We start from the raw sequence: 23,912 nt of genomic DNA on the forward strand, positions 1-23,912 counted from the left end.
TTATATACTACAGGCGCTTATATAACTATGATTCGGGAGGGAAAATAGTATTTTCTTTCTGGAGAAGACGGGAATATCGCCGCCTAATAGTAGTATAAGTATCCTTATTAATACAGATAGGTACATATAAACCTATTTTATCTTAAAAAAAAATTATACTTAAAAATCTATAAGATTTTTTAAAACTGTGTTATTATTATATTTGAAAATATTATTAGTGATCTTCGGGCAGTATACAAATTTTTAATAAATAGAATTTTAAACAACAGTATAAGTTACCTTACCTGGTTAGTAGTACCTTAATTATACAATTTTGATGACTTCAAACGAAGTATTTTAGAAAATTAAGCAAAAGGATAGTAATTTTAGTACCCAATGACTACTCTGACTTGAACCCTAAATAAACTTTGATTCAAAAACAGGTTCAATTTAGGGAAATTTGTTTAGATTTATGAGTACCTACGTGTACATCTACTACGACTGCGTCTCTTATTAGTGACACTACGCCGTTTAAAATTATTTTTTTAAAATTACGATCCAGTAGTATGAATTATGGGGTTTATGGATAAATTGGGCTATGAGTTTCGGGGAATCCGCTTATCGTAGACGACAGGGGGGCGGTACGGGTGGCGGGCGTGGCGGTAAGGCAATGCGCGCGCGCCGCCCATCGTCTGTTATAAACGAGAGCGACGACGCACCGCAAACAGCGTGTACAAAGCCGGCGGACTACGCGCCCATAGCGCAGCATCGCGTCACATCACTGAAGTGTCGCGGTCTCCTGCTCCGGCGACTAGTTGCAGCCGGCGAGTCCCCTCGTCACGCGTTCACGGCGGTCATCAAGCCGTAATTGACCTTACAAGGTAAGCACAGTAAAAACTAAGTATGTATATGCATTTGGCTTATTTATCGAAACAATGATAATAATAGTCATATTTTACCTACACCTAACTCTGCTACGATGGCCTTATGGCTAAGTAGTACAAAAGAAACAATTGTTAGAAATAGTCGATTGTAACGCCGAGAAAGTTACTTTTATTCTTGATATCGTCTATCTGAATATTCAGAAATTAGCAACGAAATAGGGATGCTAATAACATACAGCTACTATTCTTGAATCTTAAAGTTGTATTTATCAATAATTCTAATATGCGATAATATAAAGTATGACCTGCCTTCTTAAATTAAATTTACTTTCTAAACAGATATCGATAGGCACCTACCTTGTACCTAGATTATGCTATATGAACTGGTTGATCTAGTTTAAAAGTATCCGTAAATAGACAGTTTCCCGCATCTTCGCTTGTGCTGTTATTTCTTTATTTTGCCATTACTATAGAGGTTTCAGGAAATGCATACGGAATTTCATATTGGATGCTGTTGCGTATACTACCATTAAAAACTAAACCTACTACATTATATTATTAAAATAAATTTAACTTCACCAACTTTGAAGAACATACCTACAAGTAATAAATTCATATTACCCACATAGTCTGAAGGTGTTTGAACATATACTCATGTAAATAAATACACACATAAATACGTATATAAAGGCACATTTTATTCTGAACACTTTTCTTAACATAGCTCAATAAAACAATTGTAGTTACAAATTCCGATTTCATCATCCTACATAATTATAATAAAATCGTAAAAGACTTAACCAATTTGCATATGTTTTCACCGATGTATAGTATTGTAGCATGTTTATAGTAATATATACACTTTAAATGACTCCAATCGATTCATAAACAAAAAAATTACAACCTATTGTTATTCCCAATACCAGGCGAACGAAGTCACTGGTACAGCTATTACCGACATCATATAGGTATAGTTACAATGACCTCCTACCTCACGGACTATGTCGTTATCAAAAAATACCAAATACAGGGGGAAGGAGATTGTTAGTAATAGGGACTTATGATCCCATTACTAGGAATGTACCATGTCAGGTTGACCTCCACGCGGTTCCCGCTGGAAACCATCGTAATAAATTCCTGGTGAATTTGTCACGATGGGCTAACTGACCAGACCAAATGTTCATCTTATCATCCTCCACTGGTACCATCGTAAACCGTTAGCGCAGGCGGGAGCATCATTTCATTATCAACAGGAAAAAACCAAATACATGGGGTAAGGGTTAGTACTGTGGATTGATGATCTCATTGTACCATGTCACGATGACCTCCAAGCGGTTCATCCTGGAAACCCTCGTGGTAAATTCCTACTGAATTTGTCACAATAGGCTAACTGACCTGACCTCGTGTTCATCTTATCATAAATAACATAATATTGCATAGTCTTATCATCTTCCACTGGTGCCCCGCCAACACATACCGTAAGCGCAGGTAGGTGCACCATTCCATTATTATCCATAAAAATTACAAACTACGTGAACTAGTTCGCATATCTTTCACTCATTATTTAGTTGACATGACAAAACTCAAAAATTCTTGCTATAAGAAATACAAGGACACATTGGCTGTATAAATTATTTATAGGTATAAGTAGCTTTGTAAGATGTGTTTCGATTAAAGGTTCAAATAAGATAGTGAAATAACAAAATAGGACGAATGACATACTAGTCCTCAGACATGGTAACGCATGTTACTCATGCGGGCATCACATATCTATTAATAACATGATGTCCATAGTGTGTTTCATGCACATAGGCGACGAAACGGTTAAAAAAAACAAGATGAAGCGAGCATATTATTGAAGATCTATCAAGTTCAAAGTATGATATGTCCATGTCAGTTTTATAGTCGCCACGTACACGTTGCAACGCAGCGATCGTAAAAGGTAGGTAGATACGATCATACGCTATTCTAGATGGAAATTCTAAGAAATGTGGATGAAACCAGTGCGTTTAGTCTTTATTACCAAGCTTTATAACTCTGTGCCGGCCAGACAGACATAACTTTGATATAAAACATTTCAAATCATAAAACTATATGTAGACAATTGGACGCACCTACCTACATAATACCTGAATTTAAATTCAAAAAGCAATGAGATAGATAGGGAAGTATAAGTACTTATATTAAGAAAGGGGAGAGGCAATGAATTGTTGGTAATGGTACTAGTAAATCCGTTGCTAGCAGTATATAGTAGGTATATTGCTAGCAATGGGATTATTATTATGGCGTCAGGCCAACCTCCACTCGGCACCGCTTAGAAACCATCACTTTTAATTCTTGGCAAATTAGCCATGATGGGCTAACTTACCTTACTTTATGCTCATTCAATCATCCTTCACTTGCACCATTCTTAGTATTATTACTATTTCTTATTATTCTTCTTTAAAAAATAGTAGGACTTAGGTAAGATAGAGTAGTTCGTATGGTAAAAATTTATATTAATTAAATTATTTTACTTATCCTCATTGGATAAATTTAAGTAGGTAAACAAATCACTGGCCAGCGGACATAAACTTGGGTGTTTGAACTTCATTCAACAGGTCAACTTTTAAATTGGGGTCGAAAATGGGTGCAATTCGCACGCGAGCACAAACACACGTGACCCCTGCTCGTCATTTTATCATTGTCATTTCATTTGTCATCATATATTTGTATCTATCTCGAAACTAAATACTTAAGAAAACCAAATTAATAATTAGGTATTGTAAAAATAATTAGGCAACATACAAAATAAAAAATAAAATCGTTACAACACAAATTGAATAAATTCGCCCGAAAAACCCATAAATGCCAGTCATGGTCAACAATTAGAATAGGTAGAAAAAAACTATAACCTGACGTGTCAATAATTCATACATTTTTAATACAAACCTACTTATATTTGCGTGCGACTTTTCAAACATTTTACTACAGACATACAAACCTTGGTCTGATAAATATGTAAACAACAAAAAAGATCTGAAGTGATGATACATTTTCATTCGGGAATTGTTTTATATCTTATTATATATTATATTATATTACTATATATTATAGAAGTTTTATATATTATTATGTCTTAGAACCAAACTGTATATTTCTTCATAATTTAATTTTTATTAATTACTGTGTGTTCATTCAAATGAAATTTATTGACATCCATATAAAAATACTAAAATACTATTTCTTTGTTAATTAGATCATTAGATTATACTGTATTTAATTATTATAATTATGTGTATTTCAACTTCTATCCACAAATATTGGAGATAAGTATACTATTTTCCATAGATGACGGACTCGGTGGTCTAGCGGTTAAGCAAACCAGAGAATCCTCGTACGGCACAAACATTTATATACATGAGAATTATTGTTTGTATCAGTCCAAGTATTTTCTAGATATATATTGTGTATAAAATACAATACTGTGTATGAGTTGTCTAGTACCCACAAGCACTACTTCGCTTAGGTGGCGCTGTATGAATTGTTCTGATACATTAATATTATTAATCCTTTAGACATCGCGAAATAAAATCAATTTAACCGGTTATGGAATAGATGTTAGCCTTCTATTTAAACTTAGATTATCTTAAACGATCAATTTGGACCGCGTTAAAAATCACAAAATCACGCGTTAATGATTCTTTTTTACCTTTTTCCTTGTTGACTAATAATTTTGGATAATTGATTTTATATTTACAAAGCAATGTATTAAAATCTGTGAAAGTGAGTCTGTCTGTTTGTTACATTCCATTCGAATCGGATGAACGGATTTTAATCAAATTTGTAAAGAAAATCGATTATATCAAGAGGACGCGGACATTGACTACCTTTTGTCTAAAAAAGGAGAAAATGTTGTGAGAAATAGTTATTTGTTGTATAACAAGCTATCTATTATTTTATATACCTATACCTACATTTGAAGCCATTGACCGTCGCAGTTCGACAATTGGGTGAGCCGACGTTACACTTGACCCCGCAAACTCCTAATTTATCTTTAGTTACTTCCGTCTGCTCCCATCGTCTGCCGTATGTTCACGTTACGTGTTGCCATGAGACCTGAGCTGATCCCGAAAATAATTGTTGTTTGACATTGAATTCTTATTTACGAACTTCATACTATGAACTGACAAGTTAGTGCCTACTATGTAAGTAAGTCACGCTTTTATCTTTTGGTCTCAGGACAAAGAAAATGGTAACTATTTTGTACTATAAGTCCTAACAGACTTCCATGTTTTTACCCTACTCTAATTGGGATTCTTAAAAATATCGACAAATTGGATTACTTATATTATAAAATCCTCGAGAAAAAATATTACCAAATTCTCAAGTTATTTGCCTGTTTGTAACCTTTACTGCTAAACGGCTTTATCAATCTTAAAGAAATATGATGTAAAGATGGATTGTATTACGACGAAGTTTATAGGCCATCTTTTATCTAAAAAATGTAGATATAATCTCAGGTATTCTAATTATATTTGATTGCAATAACTTTTCACTAGTTACTACAAGCCATCACATCACCACAGTGTACTATTGCAAAAATCAAAGTGGTTAAACGTACTATTAGCTCACATGATATTAAGGACGCTTATAAATTGAATTGAATGAAACACGTCTACCTATCAGATACTTACCCGAAGAATACTTGGTAGATACAAAGTTATGTCTGTCTTACTAATATTGCTATGAAGCAACTTGCTTCACTATTAGTATTCCTCTTTATTACTGAGATTACTGAGTACGAAATTCGAGAAAAAATAAAGAAGTAGACGCTTCTTTTAAGCTTCATGCTTAAAAGAAATCGCATAGTCAAGTTGCATGTGAACATGTACATACGTACAAATGTTGTACTCTCTTTATATTATTACTGAAGATATAATTATTAGGGAAGATTTGAATTTTAACTTTAAAATGAGAATACGAAATAAAAGCGAAGTATAAATTGTAATAATGCAAAAAAAATCGGTACCTATATATTTTCTTTTGGTACATAGTATAAAACAATGTCGCCGCCGCTGTCTATTCGGTTCTATCTTTTAAATTACAAAACGGATTATATATACAGTTTTCAGCAATAGATAGAGTCATTGATAAGAAAAGGTAGCTAGGACATTATATAAATTATATAAATATTAATAATCTGTTTATTTAATAATTATTATATAATTATATAAATAAACAGATTTCAAATTTTTCCTGTTTATTGATTTTTAGCTACTATTGTGCTATCGCTTTAAACATATAAGTATGCAAATTCTCTAATTAGCCTCTCTGTGATATGATGTAATTATTTGATTGATGTCAAATTTACAAGCCCTCGACCGACTTACCCGTTATGATGCTTAACGCTCGTACTTTACTAAAGTGTTATCTTCCATATAAAGTCGTAACAATCAAATCGTGAGTAAATGCAATTAAGTAGCTTTATTCAACGCAGCATCATTATATCATTAGTTTGATTATACAGAAAAGTAAGCACGTGACTTAACGTTATTTTTAAGGCCATAGGTTTTAACCTGGCATTTAAAGCGGCATGGTGTTTAATGTGTCAAATTTAATAACTCCTAATTATGCAACATAAATGTAATTACAGTAACATATATATATACATATGTAGTTCACTGCAATTTTACATTACTGCAAAGCACAATAGTAATATACTATTATTACTATTAAAAAAAGGATGTCCTTAAACAATGTTCTTATTATTATTATTAAATTTCATAATAACGTTATATCAAACACGAATATAAAATCTATATTCTGTTTTCGAATAATTTACAACTTACAACCAAAGGAATAAAATATTGAATGAATATAGGACAGGTACATGACCGAAAACAATCAAACGAACACATCACATAGGTATACGTGTGTACCCTCTGTGTAACCTCTAGTCGAATCGCTAAAGGTCAAATAAACGGTTTTCTTAAACATCCAGGAGACCCGACTCCTGAGATCTTGTTTTATTTTTTAGCAATCCGACACTTCTCAGAACAAGGATCAGGGAGGTCGAGCACCAAATATTTTTTTCTGCTATTGTACACCTGTCTGTTTACAGAAACAAAAACTTATGCCTTATTCAATTTTAGTTAGTTAATACAATTGGAATTCAATTTTCTGAAGTAAATATTTTTCGCGCCGAGATATACTTATTTACTGTAGTAATTTACTTTTTCTTTTACATATAATCCACATATAATCAGGTGTTATGCCGTCCGGCATATAAACTCCTGAGAGCCTAGACAAAATGGCTTCTACCCTAATACAATATACACAATAGTTTAATCTATCGATAATGCACGCATAAAGAGAAAAATATGCCAGACGTTGCTGTCTCGTTTCATCTCATGCTCGTGGTTGTGATCGAATCGTTATCGATAGATTAGTTCGCTTTCGTTCGGTTGTCCAATATCTGTAGTATACCACTTACGGATAGTTTTGAAGTAACATAAATGTATCAATTCATCAATCACTACGGCAAGCTTGAAAATATATAAGAATTAGAACGCGACAAAGTGTTCGCTACCACACCCCTGGTTTCTGACTTGTACAGACAATGAACTTCCTTAAGGTATAAAAAGATCCGAATAATGACAATATTTATGGACATTATTTACCATAGTATTATTTATTTACTGGCACTTCTCTTGCATTAATACCGGAGGATAAGGAGCCTTCATGAGTCAGTTTAGGTCTTTCTTTTGATGTTGTAAGCGAGAGCAAGTTTTATAATATTTCTTGTAATGAGTTTTAAAAGTATCAACGTCCTCTAAATTAAACCTAACTGCCTTTGATATTTTTTTACAAAAAAAAATTAGTTTGCGATACTAGACGCAAGGCTGCAAGTCAAATCAGATTCATATGTAATTATTCAATCGAGTGCACAAGCACTGGGCGGGAGCATGGTAGAGCGCGGGTAGAGACGCTGGCGCAGACGCGAGACGGGCACCCGGCGGACAAGAGCAGGACGCGCGAACGCACTTCGAGACTGACAGTGAGCTGGCCAGGGTTGCCGACGGTGCTAGAATAGTCACGGATAGTGTGGTTTCAGAACATTTTCCTCCCACGTAGGATCTGATTGTGGAATGAGGTGACCTACCAACGATTTCTCTAGAGATGTGTATATGTATTTTTTCTCTAGATATATATATATACAACGCGACACCCTTGGTATTTCAGGCATAGGCAACTGTAATGCTTACCAACAGATAGACTGTATGGCAGACTGCCTCCATTATGGTATAAGAAAAAGGAATCTTCGTACAAGTTTTAGTGCGAGGGCATTTTCATGCTCGTACAAGTTTTTACGATATTTTGATCTATATTCATAAATCAGTCAAATTACAATATATACTATACAATATATATAATACGATATACGAGATTAAAAATTCAAATTAAGCTAATATACGTTATTTTGACCAGATGTTTTATTTCTTAGCAAGAGGCTAATTTTTTTAAAGTTGGTAACCCTAGATGTGGCGTAGCACGCGCTTTGCCCGTGATTGATCAACTACTTACTACGTAGAATGGCAAAATTATTCTTAAACTTTCCAATAAGGAAGTTCTTCAAAATGCAAATAAACTTTCTCGGTGTATAATTTTGTAGATTTAGAAAAAACATATCCATTATTAGTTTAATATAAGGTCATTGTTTTGAAATATAATGTAGCAGAATTCTGCCACAGCACCTTAATTATAGCCAAATACCTGACTAGGAGTTACTGACTGTGGAAATGACTCTTAGGATTCATTTTAAGAGAATATAGAGAAGACAAAAAAAATTTGAAAATAGATATTTGTTTGATAGCTAACACATACGTATTAAAAAATCTTTCAAGAAACAACGCATCGCAATGCGGTTACATCCTAAATAATTAAGCTAATCAGATTAGGTTTACATTGGTGAAATCATAGTAGGTACTCTGTTAATAATATTTAAACAAACACAAATATAATTAATTTTATGCTATCAAAAAAGAAAAATAAATTATAAATTGTATTAGAGACTGAACATTTTGTGACTTTGTATGTACGTGGTGGTTAATTTGTAACTTGCAATACTGACATATTCAGCTAATATATGAGCAGTTCGAGTAACAAACACTCTGATATGAGCAACCGAGCGTTCCCCCGTGCGTACTAGTTTTGCCGATCGTTATTATCAATGGTGTAGTATTGCTTCTAGCGTGTCCTCTGCACTTACACATCATACTCGCGTTGCAATACTTAAGCAGACACATTCGAGCCTCCATCTATAAATAGAACGTCCTCGGTGCATTATTTATCTATAAAAAACAGTCGTTTATACCATGATGTTAACAAAACGATAATATAGCACCCACCCTACACAATTCCTGGAATGGAATGGCACTTAACGAAAGGAAGAAGCTGATTTGCATTTTTATGAACAAGGAAGGTGAAGTCATCTTCATTTGGCTAAGTTGTTTAAGACTCTTTGCTTTGTTGCAAGTTAGTTTTATAAAAAGCTAATAACGGGCAAACTATAATTATATTATAAGCTATCCATCATCATCATCTACTTGTTAATATTGTGTTGTTGTGATAAAAAATCTATTTTCATTAATATCGGTACTTGATATGTACGTATAATACATTAAAAATAAAATAAATATGACTAAATACAAGTACGGATTAATTTTATGAAGAATAAACGAAATTACACGACTTTAGACATACTTTATTCACATCGTTCTAATCTTTTCCATCAAACTCGAATAACATTGTTACCACGTCCAGGGTTCCAATATGTAATACAAATATATCTAATTAATAGTACTAGGCAATTACTAAAGTTGGTTAATAAACAGGAAGAATAACGCTACAGGATGAAATACTAGAAGCCCATGACACATCAGTGTATAAGGATTTACTGGTGTAACAGTAAACACCAATGTTGAAGTTCACGTGAATAAGATCAAAATAATTAACTTTCCTTGATATACGATATAACATGTAGTAAATAAATGACTTATCGTAGGTACTTAAGCGTATAATCGCAATAAACAGTATTCAATAACAAGTTAATATCCTATTGGTAATAAAAAGTACCTACTCACTTACATAAGTTTCTGTCTACTAAGTACAATACTTACTTATTATTTTTACCAACAAATTTTGGTCAAGCTTTGGCGGCGTCAACATTTTTAGCAAATCCAATTTTAAAGATTAATAAAATGGGCTACGGTTTAAAGGCTTTTTAAGAAGGTTAAAAAAGGTTATATTAGAAAGAAATGAGAAATGATTCCTTTTTCTTAGTGCGAGAACAGTTTGTTGCTTTTTTTAATAAGGCGACAAAGTTGTATATCGATGAGATGAATAGTAGATATGTTAGTAAAAAAAATACAAACTAACAAATATTGAGTTTTAGATATACTGTAACTATAGATTATTTAATTTCACTATCTTTTTGTGCATGTTGATAGTTACACGATGTCTTCATCCAATCCATATCTTGCCAGTGGAATACTTTGTACAAAAGCCGTCTCATCTGTTTGTGCCGCCACTAGCTCCTGATTTGCAAGCTGTGGTCTGGTTACAAGAATAACATAGATATAACAGAAAAGTTACTAAGATACTTCCTAAGCCGCAGTGTTTCTCTCGATCGTTGTTATTGTCCTACCACATAGAATAGAGTTGGTTCACTTAATTTTTTTCCATTAGGGTAAGAAAAAAGTACTACCTTCATTTAATAAAAAGTGCAATATATTAATTCTGATGAAACGTAAAAGTGTTTCTTTTTAACTTATGTTATGATTATTTAATGATTACATTCTTTTACTATATATTCTTGAATAATTAAACGATGATACAATAATAACAACCGATTTATCGATACTATATAGTAGACTCAATGAGGCCAGTGATTTATACTGCCATTAGATAAAACATATATACTGTTTATTTCGTAATTCCAGGAATTATTCACCACTATCCTCTGAAAGTAGTAGTCAATTAGATTGGGAAAAATGCATTTCACTCGAAGTAATTCACTTAGGAAATGAAACAAAGTATAAGGGATCCCTATTCCTGTCTGCAGGGCGGCGGCGGTGTCACGTTACACCTTACCCTCTAGTATATAAGCGAGAATCTACTCGAATTACGCACATTTGTAGCTCACATTACATTGAAACAATATTAACAGTTATATGTACCTACCAGGTAAACTTATCGGCCACAAGTTAAAAATATTATTATACTGATAGTGAAATATTTTTATATCTTAAGAAAAATTTGCTCTGCCTATCTTGTTTAAAAAATATTTGATTTATTAACCACATTTAAACATCTCGATTTATCTCATTTTTGTACATAAAATATTTAATTCTTCCTTTTAATCTGTAGATGTAGTTTCAATTCATTAATTATTATTTTCAGAACATCAGAATGAAGAGTATGATGATAAACATACCATTAGCGGTGCTTGCGACGGCGTTACTGTGCCAGTCGAAAACAGAAGCTGCCACTACTGCTGTCAAGTTTTGCGGGCGCCAATTGGGCGAAATCATGAGCAGAGTTTGCCACGCATACAATAGTCCCTCTTGGGACGTACCTACTGGTGAGTATATATGGTATAAATACAATTTTCTTTTCAGGTTCGTCTAAATCCATAGAATTTTTTTTACTGTAAGTATATTTTCGCTATGCTGTGAATTTGATTAATTTTCTGAATATCATTCAAAGAAGTAATACAGCATACAGTAATACATCCCTTCGTGAGAAGAACCTCTCTTGAATCACACTAAAACCATTTTAGGCTCTTCGGTTTACTGATCCCTTGTGGATGGCATAGCTAATAATCTAAGCATAGTGTCTGGGGGCATCGTTTTAAATCAATCCCATATACTCTTTAGAAAAACCGACAACACCATAGTGAAGGAAATCTTCTTGTTATTTACCAAATTATTAGTAATTAAATTAGAAATCCGGGTTCGGCCATGTCGATGAAATAAATATACGTACATATCATTAATCACAAAAACATTTGACCTTGTACATTAGGTAAGGCATTGAATATTCTTTTAGGTGAATGTACAGATTTACAAGTTTATACTAGGTTACATAATACTCAGGATTTTATGTAAAGCCGGAAACAATCACGTAAATAGATTTAAAAACTATTCGTATGTTAACTGCCCACTGCTAGACATTAATCTCGGCCTATGGAGAGGACTCATGGTGAGGGCACTACTTCTACTTTATAGGAACCTACTAGAAAATTTGTTATTTCCAATACAAAAACATTAACATCCGCAAGGCAACACCTTTATCAATAACTTCCGAGAAGGTCGTCAGGATCATTACTCATAAGTACATTAAGCTAAATATATAAATAAAATATATAGGTATATGTCAACAACGATATCTAGTTCCTTTTAGATGAATCGACTTTGTATCGTTTATTTTCATATTTCACGCTACTTAATTACATTCCATTCGTGTTATCAGTAGTTGTAATTGTGACATTTGTGACATAATATTAAATTAAAGGCTACAAAAATGATTATAATATTAATTATAAAATTTGCAGGTACCATAAAAGTGCATATGTATATATATATATTATCTACCTGTTTATCTTTATTTCTAGACTAGCCTGTGATTTATATTTATAAAATACATAACATTTGAAATGTGATATATACATATACAGTGACAGCCTCGGTGGTCTAGTGGTTTAGCACACCGCTTTACTATCCGATGGTTCTGGGTTCGATTCCTCGCACGGCACAAACATTTGTATTTATGAGTATGATTATTTGTATTGGTCTGGGTGTTTTCTATGTATAATATGTATTTATTTACAAAAAAATGTATCCATGTATTTATATCAGTTGTCTAGTACCCATAACACAAGCTCTGCTTAGCTTGGGACTAGATGGCGCTGTGTGAATTGTGTTGAGATATTATTATTATTATTATTATTATATTTGGTAAGTAGTTTCATTTGCACCTCATAAGTATGAGTAAATATTTCCACAGGCAACATAATATAATTAATCATTTACAACATTCGTGATTTTAAATATGTATCTTTATCATTCCCAGTCAGAGATGAATGTACCGTAAACTTCGTATTTTAATCAGCAATAATAATGTTGATAAATCCGTGTTAAAGTACATATAATATACACATACAGCAGATAGTTAAACAAGATGGGCCTACATAAATAATATACAATAAAAATATACCTTACCACGACTGTTATCTTACACGAGATAGTTAGAGGAATTTCAAGGTTCGTGGCCACATTTCAAGGCATGGGGGTCGAAGTTGGGTAGTAAATGCTCTCGCCTCAAAAATGTAAATATGAGTTAAGTACTTCCCCATACATAAATAAAAAGAAACATGTGAAATTCAAGTAAACGCACATAGTGGGCAAATTATTTATTTAAATAGATAATGTAATAAATTACTTCGGGGTGAAACTGTTTGGTACTAAGGCTATTTACCGCCATACACTAGAATAGTGACTATTTAGTAGGTATAAACAAATTTTATTTAATATGTTGGCCCTTATAGTTTCTCCATAATAGAATTATAAACTATCTAGTATTTGATTGTTTCACTATCATTGTGACCCTTTGACTCTACCTCTAATTATACAGCAAAAACAAGCTTTACTTACATAAACGATATTTAACTGTGACCTTTTAAGTCGGTAATTAAAATAAATGTTATCTACTCTAGTAATAAATAAGTATTAATAAAAATCATGTCTTAGAAATCATTTGTCATTCAGATTTTTTATATTATGTTCCGGTAATTTGCTGTAAGTAGGTATAATTAAGTTTTAATACGGGAAGTCAGCTGTTATACATGTTTCTTTTTTCAAATTACTTCAAAAATTAGGAAGTTTTTATTTAACTATGCTTTTTTGCGTACATAATATGATATCGGTAGTACCTATAAATTATAAGTTTATGTTATATTTATGAAAAATATTTTATATTAAAAATGTTATGTAAATTGAAAATTACATCACGAGTGGGTTGGGTAAAAAATTCTTGTCCAGAATATACGAGTACACACTTATAATAGAGATGTAAAACATTACTTCATAATGATTTACTCACATTTCTGTTTAAATCGGGTATATTCAGAAATACCGTTCCGTATGATTTTATATTAAATTCTATAAATCTCATACTTAAATACATTTTTATGTAACCGTAACGTATTTTTACTGAAGGAAAATAATTGATTCATATATATTTTTGGGAATATCGGTTTCTCGACGGGTAGAGTAGCGGAATTTACTTCTAGTAAGCAATTGTCTCTTGATAAATATTCTTATATTCAACTCATTAATTTTCAAGTATTTTTTGTTATAAATTATAAATTAGTTTGTACAACTCAGCGATATGATAAGACTGAATGTTCATAATTATATTAATTAAGACTTTTTTAACTTACCTACAGAGTTGAATCTGGTAATTTAAGATTTATCCAAGAGGCAAAAATAGTTTGTTAACTTTGAAAACATAAGAAGTATGTTATTCAGATCTACTTATACTTGTCTTAATTATAATATACGAGTAGGTACCGACAACAAGTTAATTCAATTAATTAATTATCATGAATATGTTTGTATGTGTCCATCATGTAGTTAATTAATTATACATGTATCTATGTATATTTTTTATTATTATAATTTTTTATAACGTAAAGTTCTAACGTCTCTCTCTCTATCATAATATGAGGTAGAATTCGAAACTTCCTCTTTAAAAAACTTAATTATATTATTTATGAATTAGGTATAAAAATACATATATAAGTCACGACACGTCCTGTTAGCTTCTTAATAAATCACAAATTTATTTATTTAGCAATCTACACAGTTTTAACAATATAATTTATTGTAGGTACACTGTAGGATAAAACAAATTTCAAAAATTACTCTAATTTTTTCTGTTAGACTATAAGAAATCCCGACAGTAGGTACGAATAGGCACAGATAAAATAATATTACATAGTACCTAGGTATATGTAGGTACCTAAGCACAATTCACAAGTCACGAATATATATTATATGAATAAAACATATTTGACCGGCTTACTTTTGGTGGTACATGGATCAATTCCTCGCATACGATACAAACATTAGGTAGTAGTCCTGATTATGATTGTACAAATTGGTCTGGATGTTTTAGATCTATAATATGTAGATATAAAACATCCAGACCAATTTATATTACAATACAAGTATTTCTAACAGTTCGTTAGTACCCAGACTACAGAATTTGCTTGGTTTTAGACTAGATAGATATCTTAGGTATAGGACCTGGGTTATTATTATTATAAAAAAACACATTTATTATTATTTTTTAATATAAATTTATGTGAATTGTTACAGTGGTAGAGCAAACGGGTGCCGTGGTGCGGCGGAAACGGCAACTAGGCATAGCAGATGAATGTTGTACAATAGGATGTACATGGGAACAACTTAGTAAATATTGTTCCATCAGTGCATAGTAAGTATCAAATATTTATAATGTCACATCATTAGCATTACCTATTAAAGAAGAGTGGTAATATTGTAGTAGGTATATCTAATAATATAGACCACACAGGGTTGCCTACTATAGTCAATTTAGTTCTAAAGATAGTAAAGTTTGTAAAGATAATGTTTTATACTAGTAGGTTTAAAACATTATCTTTACAACCTTACTTATTTTAGTATGTAAATCCGAAGACTGCCTTAATCTATTAATTCTAATCACTGTATCAAATCGCAACGGGAGCCTAAGATTTAAAATAAATCAAAACTAAATACGTAAAAAAAAATTGTGAAACAAATAAAAGGAAAAAAAAAACAAATCACTTCGTCTACTGCTTGCTTAAAAAATAGCGCTTAGTACTTTAGTTGTTCCCTTTCAGTAAGTTAACCTTTCTTTGCCTATATGATATTTTAGAGTACGAATTATATTTAATCCACAAGTCATGGATAACTTAGCATTAAATTATCAGTTTACAGCAATGAATTTGTATATTTCAGTTCCGAATCTCCCCTGGATGACTTAGAAGCGCATATGATAGCAGATCGTTCGGCTGAACAGGATGGACCATCAGCGCCAGCGATGTTGGGCACGGACAGCACAGCAAGCAGCAGCACAGGCTCAGCTCGCACAGGAAGGGCCGGCTCGGCGCGGCGCGAGGTGGGACGCGCTCGGAGTCGCGGGTACGGGCGCGCTCGGGCACGGGGCCGCCGGTGTTGGTGCCGGCGCAAGCGCCGCTCGGGCCGACGGCGATCCACTCTCATGGGTAACACGGTGTGTCTATCCATCGACGCTAGATTGTTCTCTCGTTTATATTACAAATAATTTTATTTGGTTATATAATTCGTCGATGTAGGTACATGACGATGATAATGATCGAACGAATTTTCTAATTTCAATACAATTTTATAACTACACCATCATCGCTTTTTCTTGATTGACTATTAGAATAGAATAGAAGGTAATTTATTTGTACCTACAAAAATATGAACGCTTTGTAATTATTATTTATATAATATAATAATTACAATAATTATTAGTAGCATAAAATAATTATTTTATGGTACTTTAATTTAGAATAAATTTTTAATAGTTAGTCGTATCAATCTAAATATATTATGAATTTGATTTTCGAATTATTTCATCATTTGCAAGTGGTGTAGAGGAACGTGTCGTTATAATCAGGAAATACAAGAGAACAAAAAGGTGTCGAGAAACTAACCCTCATATTAACGCTTACAGCATGTATACTAATAACTAATAAGGTAATAACTTCCAATAAGAGGGATTAGGCTATTTATTGGATATCTAACTATAGGGAAATTGGAAACATGGTAGTACCTAACCATAACAAATTCTACTTTTAATAGCGTTAGGTATATATAAAACGGGACACTAAAATGTCTCATTTTCGGACTCCGCAAAAATTTGTGAAGTCGAGCGTGTTGGTTCTGATGTTGATAATTAAGGTGAATATTGAAAAAACGTGCCGAGAATGATAAAGATTTCACTAGCTATATTAAATTAAATTTGTTTCTGCAATAATACTTTAGTTTTAGGCTAACCATCTCTGAATAAAGTTTTAAGAAAATGTTTTTTTCATTGACTGTCTATTAACTGACATAAATAATGTTTTGAGTCAAAGAATAAATGGTCACGTTAGTTATACAATACAATGTATATCATTTAACAAATTACCATCATTGTGAATATTTACGGACTTTATCATTTTCTACGTGCATTTTAAATTATCTGTTAAAGTAATTAATACTTGCTAAAACTCTTTATTTTTAAAGAAATGTTTGAAATATAAAAATATCTATTTATAAAACAGATTTGTTACATTAGTTTTAAAAAGTATCGTAACCGGAAAATATGTGCAATATTTTCGGGTTATCTCTAAAACAAAGTCATATAGGTACCTATTTATGACAAACGTGAGTTCTATTTGGAAACAATTTCCTTTTGCAGGTATAAATCACAAAGACATATGAGTTACATACTCGCGTATGTACGTTGCGTATGTAGTGATTTTTTCATCTTTTTAGATGTAAAATCACTACAATTTAATAAGATTAGGTATAGTTTTTTTGTTGGCAATTAATAGTATGTAGTAGCAGTTAATTATGTCCTATAGAGATAAATTGGTAGCACCCTATATATTCATATTCGATTTCGCAGTCGCCGGGTCATCATGTAACAGTCTTGTTGTCTACCCTTGCTCTAAAATAGCCATACAATCCCATTTTAATAAGTTAATAAATAGCATACTTACACGCCTACACTAAATAAATTAAACAAGCTTACTTCTCACTTGGGGCCAGTAAAAATACTATTTCATCTCATTTCTTGGGTATTCATTTTACTGTTTCTCATGCTATGGAGTAGCTATTATTATTAAAGTGAAATAAGACAATTATAAAGTGTGATTATCTATAGGTCTACTCTTGCGTCTAATTTTAATCAAACCCTTTTCGATACCTTTAATTTGTAACCTAATACCACGATATAAGTAAATAATATATTTCTAGTAGGTATACAAAATCCAATTTTAATGGCGAGCGATAGTAATTGATTTCAAGAGTAGACCGGCTATACCAGTTACAATTACCATTGACTTATTTTATATTTTGTTGCAGCGCCTCGTAAAAAGTGTAGCCCGCGCTGCGCCCGTGGTAGGCACCGTGTCGCCCCTTCTAACATGGGGCCGGACTCTAAACACTGACTTGCCGGCAGCGGACCAAGACCGGTACGCGTACATTGCAGTCTATACATAATTAATTTGAGTGGTCGACAGGAGAAACAGCACATGAAACATATTCTAATTTCGAGGAGTATAATTATATACATAATTATTATTATTTAGAATTAATAAAAATCCGTGTTCATTTTTAATTAGATTCCATGGCTTGGTGGATTATTTTGCTCTGGCTATGTGAAAATAGGATAAGAATAATGTGTTCCGTGTAACATATCAATGTTTAACACTTATTTGTGACTGTTAATAGTATCTGAACACATAACTTGTCTATATATGTCATATTTTTGACAAATATATGTATCTATGTCAAAAATAGTTATTAATTTTCTACATAGGACTTCACAGTGTATAATAATTAATTCCTGTTTATTACTACTATTTTTCAGGTAACATAATTTATTAGGGGTTTTCGAACAAAAGCCATAGCATATTATTATAAAAAAACCGTCAATATCAGATTAATTTATGTAAAAGTTATATCTTTATGTGTTAATATAATATGTATTAATAGAACATAATATAGAGACAATTATTAAACAACTAGTAGTTAGTAATGACTTGTTAAACGTCAAGTTAATGGAAATATAATTTATCCTTTCTTTGTATAATACTACCATATTATTATAATAATTGTTTTATACATTTATTTAAAGCTTTTTATACTTAGGATTTTTACTCATATCATCTACCATATAAGATTTAAAGATCTCTGAAGCATCTGTGATAATTCAAATGGATAAAACATTAATTTATGATTTTTTTTTAGTTAAACATAAGTAACATGCATAGATTAGAGAATTTCCTTGCCATGGCCTTTGCCATTATAGCGTTTTTAAGTTGTATATAAAGTTGCGTAATAATTGTGACTGATTAAATGAACACAATATTAAATAATTTAAAAATATTTTGTGTATTTTTACCAACATTATTACAGAAACATTTACATGTAAAACAAAGTAATTTGATGTAAAATAATTAAATATGTAGTATTAGCACTAAATAACAATAGCCGTTTCATTTATTTATTTGTTCTTGTTAGAATAATATTTATATAACCAAATACTATCTACATTATCACAACGACGATCAAAAGTATTTTGTTTAGTTTTCGACAAATATTGCTTTAGAAGAATATATTTAGTTGATAATATTACAATGATAATGACGGCTAGTCATAGTGGACCTTTATTATTATCATTTTGACTATTATTTACATCATTTGTGGAATCTGTGCTGCTCTGTTTTATTGGAAGCAATTGAAATCTTAAACTATTTCCTTTGTTCCTTTTTTGAACTATTTTTCCAACCGTTTTTATATTGTTTTCTATAACTGAATATAGCCTCTCCTGTAACAAAGTAAAGATATTGATTAATTAAATATTATTGTTCAAAAAGGTATTTTCTGTTCTCCTATTGGTTATAGCCTCTTACAGTATTCATCAAAAATCTATCCAGAGAAAAAAACATAGTACTATAGTCAAATATTATATATCTATATAATTTAATATTAATAATAAATAGACAACCTCAGGGGTTTCATCATCATTTCATGGTCTCACTGAATGATCCTTTTTGATTCGATGATCGGATTTGATTCCTCACATGTGATGCAAACATTTATAGTTATGACTACGATAATTCCTATAGATCAGGGTGTTTTCGATATATTTTTATACTAGTGGTTCCCCTTGGCTTCGCATAGATATTTAACAAAAATGCCAAAATTATAGTGGTAGGAATAATGGAGCCTAGTTTCTACCTGCATTACTATTGCATTTTTAACACAAAATAGTATTGATTGTTACATAACTGTAATAGTTAGACATATGGTATCAGGACTCTTTTATAGATATTGATGTTGTCTTTAAAACTGACGAACATCACTTTGTTGTAGTGTCAATAATTTGTGGAACATAGGTATGTTAATTTTATATTTTTTTCATATGTTGGGTTACATTATTAAAGATTTCTTATGGATCTCTAACATTTTTGAAGATATTCTATCACCTATGTTCATCTGGACAAATATAGGATTCTAATGGTAAAAGATTTTTTTAAATCAGTTCAAAAGTTTTGGAGCCTATTTAATGCTAACAAACAATAAAATTTCTCCTGTTTACAATATTAGTATAGATATATTTACAAAAAAAAAGTAATAAATAGTTAAGTACATATTTCTATCAGTTGTCTAGTGCTCATAACACAATAGTTGCTTGGGACTAGATGGTGCTGTGTAAATTGTCCAGGTTTATCCAATCTCCTGTTTCAGTACCTAAACCTTACATTTATGGATCTACTAGTATTACTTGGTATATCCAAGTAATTCTAGTGAGATATTATATTTTCTAATTAGTTGGATTTTTCCACAAAAATCATGTACATAACAATTATAAACATTATTGTTACTTTTAAAGTAAACCTAATAATGAAATTTATGCTCACAGAATTGTTTGAAGTCCGCTCATCCTCACCGGATATGACTACCTTAACCTCATGCTGTTTTTCTAGTAGTTTTATCATCTTTTTAACCCCAGTCATTAGATCATGATCTCCTATCTTTGTTGACAAACTTAACAGTTTAGCTTGTTTTACAACATTTTTCTGACGTGCCTCCTGTTTCTCTTTACGCCTCTCTAAATCCTCTGAGTGGTAGTCAGCATTAGTCATTAACCTGAAATTAAAATTCAAAGAAGCTGTTTTGGTACCATGACATCAAATTATTCTGTATTAAAGAAAATTTGGAAACCCAATATTAAAAAACTGCTTTATTCTAGTCAATTATCCTTACTCCTTACTAATATTACAATTGCGAAAGTAAATCTGTATGTCCCTCTTTCTCACTTTGACACCAAAACTACTGAACTGATTTGAATGAAGTTTGATACCCATATAGCTTAGACCCTGAAAAAGGACATAGGCTTCTTTTTAATGGGAAGAAAGAGTTGTAAGAGGTTGAAAGAGGAGATGAAAGTTTGTATGGATGTATCATCATTTTTATAGTTAGAACAATGAAACTTTTTTTTGGGTTTGCTAGCAAATGCACATAAGCAACAATCATGGATAGAGAAGCTTCCACAGACTAAACCCCCCTTTACAACTAAAGAAATACAGTGCTATTTTCCTTTAGTTATATAATATTAATGTACTGCTTGCTCATACAATTGACACAAAACTTAATAATATATTAATGTATATCGTACCTGTAAATAGGGCGTCTGGTTTTAGAATCAATATCCTGAACTTTAACCAATTTAAGGTCACGTCGTAGCGATAGACTTTCAGCATTCTTAAAATCTGTAATACTAACAGAATTATCAAGTCCTATTAATGTAATTCTATTTTCAAAAGTTTTCCTCTTAGGTATTACTTTTCCTTCAACTGTGAGTTTAGTAGATGCAAATCGACAACCAAAGTACCCAAATAATTGTCTAGATTCAAATAGAGTAAAGAATTTATTCATTTTTAAATAAAAAAAAATTACTTCAGGATACTTTCATGACCATGATGACAGAATTAGAACTGTTTTATATTTCAATAATTGTTGGATTTCGTATATATACCAATTCCTTAGTATATTATTTAAAAATAATAAAAGTATAAATTAGTTAATATTCAATCATTCAAAGAAAACACACTTTCAAAATTTATCATAAACATTCACATAATGTCCATGTCAAATATTAAATTTATGGTAATTGTTCAGTAAATGGTATAATCTGTGGTTTTATCAAAGAATGAATTGAACAAATCAGTAGTAGAGACACAAGCCCTATTTTTTCTTTTTTGTATATTGCTAAAAGTCATAGAGAGATCCTATATTATAATATTATCATGTAATATGTAAAAGCCTTTCTCTGCAATGTTTCATTCGATATAGTTCACTGTTCGACAGTAGTCATGATTAATTTTACTAGATATACTGAATTCTATATAATTTATGTTTACTGTTAACTAAACTTAAACTTACGTATTGTTTAAATTAATAATAATTATCGGAAACAAGTATTGAAATACATATCGTAATGATTAGTAAAATGTCAATATTTTCCGGTAAATCACGATGTTGTTTTATCGATTACAAAATATCGATATTTTGTCGTTGGGTATCGTTCACAGCATCGCTGACTAGACGACTCTACTCTGTCATTTTGTTTTGACAGCTTGAGGCAAAATGGTTTGTATTTCTGCTCTAAAATAAAATCTATGTTTATTTCAACAATCTTGCTATAATTTATATTACTAATTATTCTATTTTTTCTTAATTATTTTCAGTCGGCCCATAAGACATTTATTATTAAGCGAAAACTAGCTAAGAAGCTCAAACAAAACAGACCTATTCCCCAATGGGTTAGAATGCGCACTGGGAACACTATTCGGTAAGTAGAAATAATTATATTTTATATAAACTTAATTTTATAGTAAAAATCACTAAAAAATGTGAAATATCTGTACCTAAAAATTCAATTTGTTCTATTGAATGTAATATTTCTGCTTATTTTCACGGCCTATTTATATTATCATACGCTGTATTACTCTGCAGCAGTGCTAATATAAACCCCTTTTTACGGTATGATAAAAGGTACCTCAAAGAAAATCAATTGTTTATTTACTATATAAAAAATATGATCATACTGATAAATTTTGTTTACCGTGCCAACTAAAGACCATACTTTGTAGAACACAGCCCCACAGTATAATCTATCATTTATACAAATAAAAAACGTTTGCCTTATATATGTAATTAAAGTGGACTCCCAGTTATCCGACAAATTCGATTGTCGGTTTATAGAGGGGGTCCCCTATAGTCCGGAATTTTTTAAAAACGAGTACCTTGTAATCCCACAAATTACAGGTCCAGTGCTAAGATTCTGTTATATATGTATGTATGTATAAGCACTCTAAAGTACAAATCACTTCATTACGTATGTCAACTACTAAAAGGTTCGTTACGAAGTAGGCTATCTAAAATATCACATTTTTCTTGAATTGTCACTATTTTATGCTTTCGCTTCTGAGCTGATATGTAATACACAATGAATAAACAGTAAACAATTAACACATGTTATACCACACCACTATCTTTAGCATATGTAAGTAGTCAAATTCAAACTAAGCAATCATAATCAAAATAATACCCTACGCGTCGAGTACAACAGTGGTGATGCATACAAGTTCAAATTTGTCCAATCATGCATTAGCGAAGATTGTGTAAAAAATAATAAATAATAGACCCTGTCGGATTACAAGGGGGGCCGGATTACCGCGTGTCAACTGTATATACTTAAGTTCAGTGTGTGTGTTATGTATTATAAGGGTGGATGTTAAAAAGTTTAATAAAACATTGACATTAATGAACAACAGTTTATATAATCTATATTGAATAATATTTTCTTTGTATAAATCAACCAAATTAAGTAAAACAAATTTTAAGAAAAGTTACATGAAATATGTGTATGGATACTTCTAATCTAATAATTCAATATTATTTCAGGTACAATGCTAAGAGGCGTCACTGGAGGAGGACAAAACTCAAGCTTTAAGCTTCTTTCTATGTCCGTTATCTAATAATTAAATTTCCTCCCAAAACTACAAATTATTTCATTTCAACATGTCCTAATTTCTTGCATTTTTCATGCATTGTACACACTATATAAAGGAGATATTTACCATGACAATACTTTTATGCAGTAGTACCATTGTTGGTGTTAACATTAATTAAACCG

General features: G+C 31.4%; 3 protein-coding genes across 5 annotated transcripts; 2 read left to right on the top strand and 1 right to left on the bottom strand.

The window, feature by feature from the left end:
- Positions 1-693: 693 nt before the first annotated feature.
- Positions 694-18,744, top strand: LOC131853328 (uncharacterized). Of its 3 annotated transcripts, none has more exons than XM_059204187.1 (5): positions 694-860; positions 11,307-11,487; positions 15,287-15,404; positions 15,929-16,202; positions 18,068-18,744. In XM_059204187.1, the coding sequence occupies exons 2-5, from the start codon at positions 11,316-11,318 to the stop codon at positions 18,203-18,205; spliced, it is 702 nt and encodes a 233-aa protein (XP_059060170.1). In that variant the 5' UTR covers positions 694-860; positions 11,307-11,315; the 3' UTR covers positions 18,206-18,744. The 3 variants fall into 3 exon arrangements, with proteins under 3 accessions (XP_059060170.1, XP_059060171.1, XP_059060172.1); XM_059204188.1 differs by having other exon boundaries at positions 15,929-16,194; XM_059204189.1 differs by having other exon boundaries at positions 15,929-16,088.
- A 131-nt stretch (positions 18,745-18,875) lies between these two features.
- Positions 18,876-21,875, bottom strand: LOC131853329 (uncharacterized). Its single transcript, XM_059204190.1, has 3 exons — positions 21,390-21,875; positions 20,632-20,860; positions 18,876-19,535 (listed from the first exon to the last, which is right to left on the bottom strand). Exons 1-3 carry the CDS (start codon positions 21,647-21,649, stop codon positions 19,362-19,364), a joined length of 663 nt encoding a protein of 220 aa, XP_059060173.1. The 5' UTR covers positions 21,650-21,875; the 3' UTR covers positions 18,876-19,361.
- A 381-nt stretch (positions 21,876-22,256) lies between these two features.
- LOC131853264 (large ribosomal subunit protein eL39) lies at positions 22,257-23,790 on the top strand. Its single transcript, XM_059204108.1, has 3 exons — positions 22,257-22,363; positions 22,462-22,565; positions 23,681-23,790. The coding sequence occupies exons 1-3, from the start codon at positions 22,361-22,363 to the stop codon at positions 23,727-23,729; spliced, it is 156 nt and encodes a 51-aa protein (XP_059060091.1). The 5' UTR covers positions 22,257-22,360; the 3' UTR covers positions 23,730-23,790.
- Positions 23,791-23,912: the final 122 nt, after the last annotated feature.

This window comes from Achroia grisella, unplaced genomic scaffold, assembly GCF_030625045.1.
Source record: "Achroia grisella isolate CSIRO2021 unplaced genomic scaffold, CSIRO_AGI_Agris_v1 utg900, whole genome shotgun sequence".
In the NCBI taxonomy this organism is placed as follows: domain Eukaryota; kingdom Metazoa; phylum Arthropoda; class Insecta; order Lepidoptera; family Pyralidae; genus Achroia; species Achroia grisella.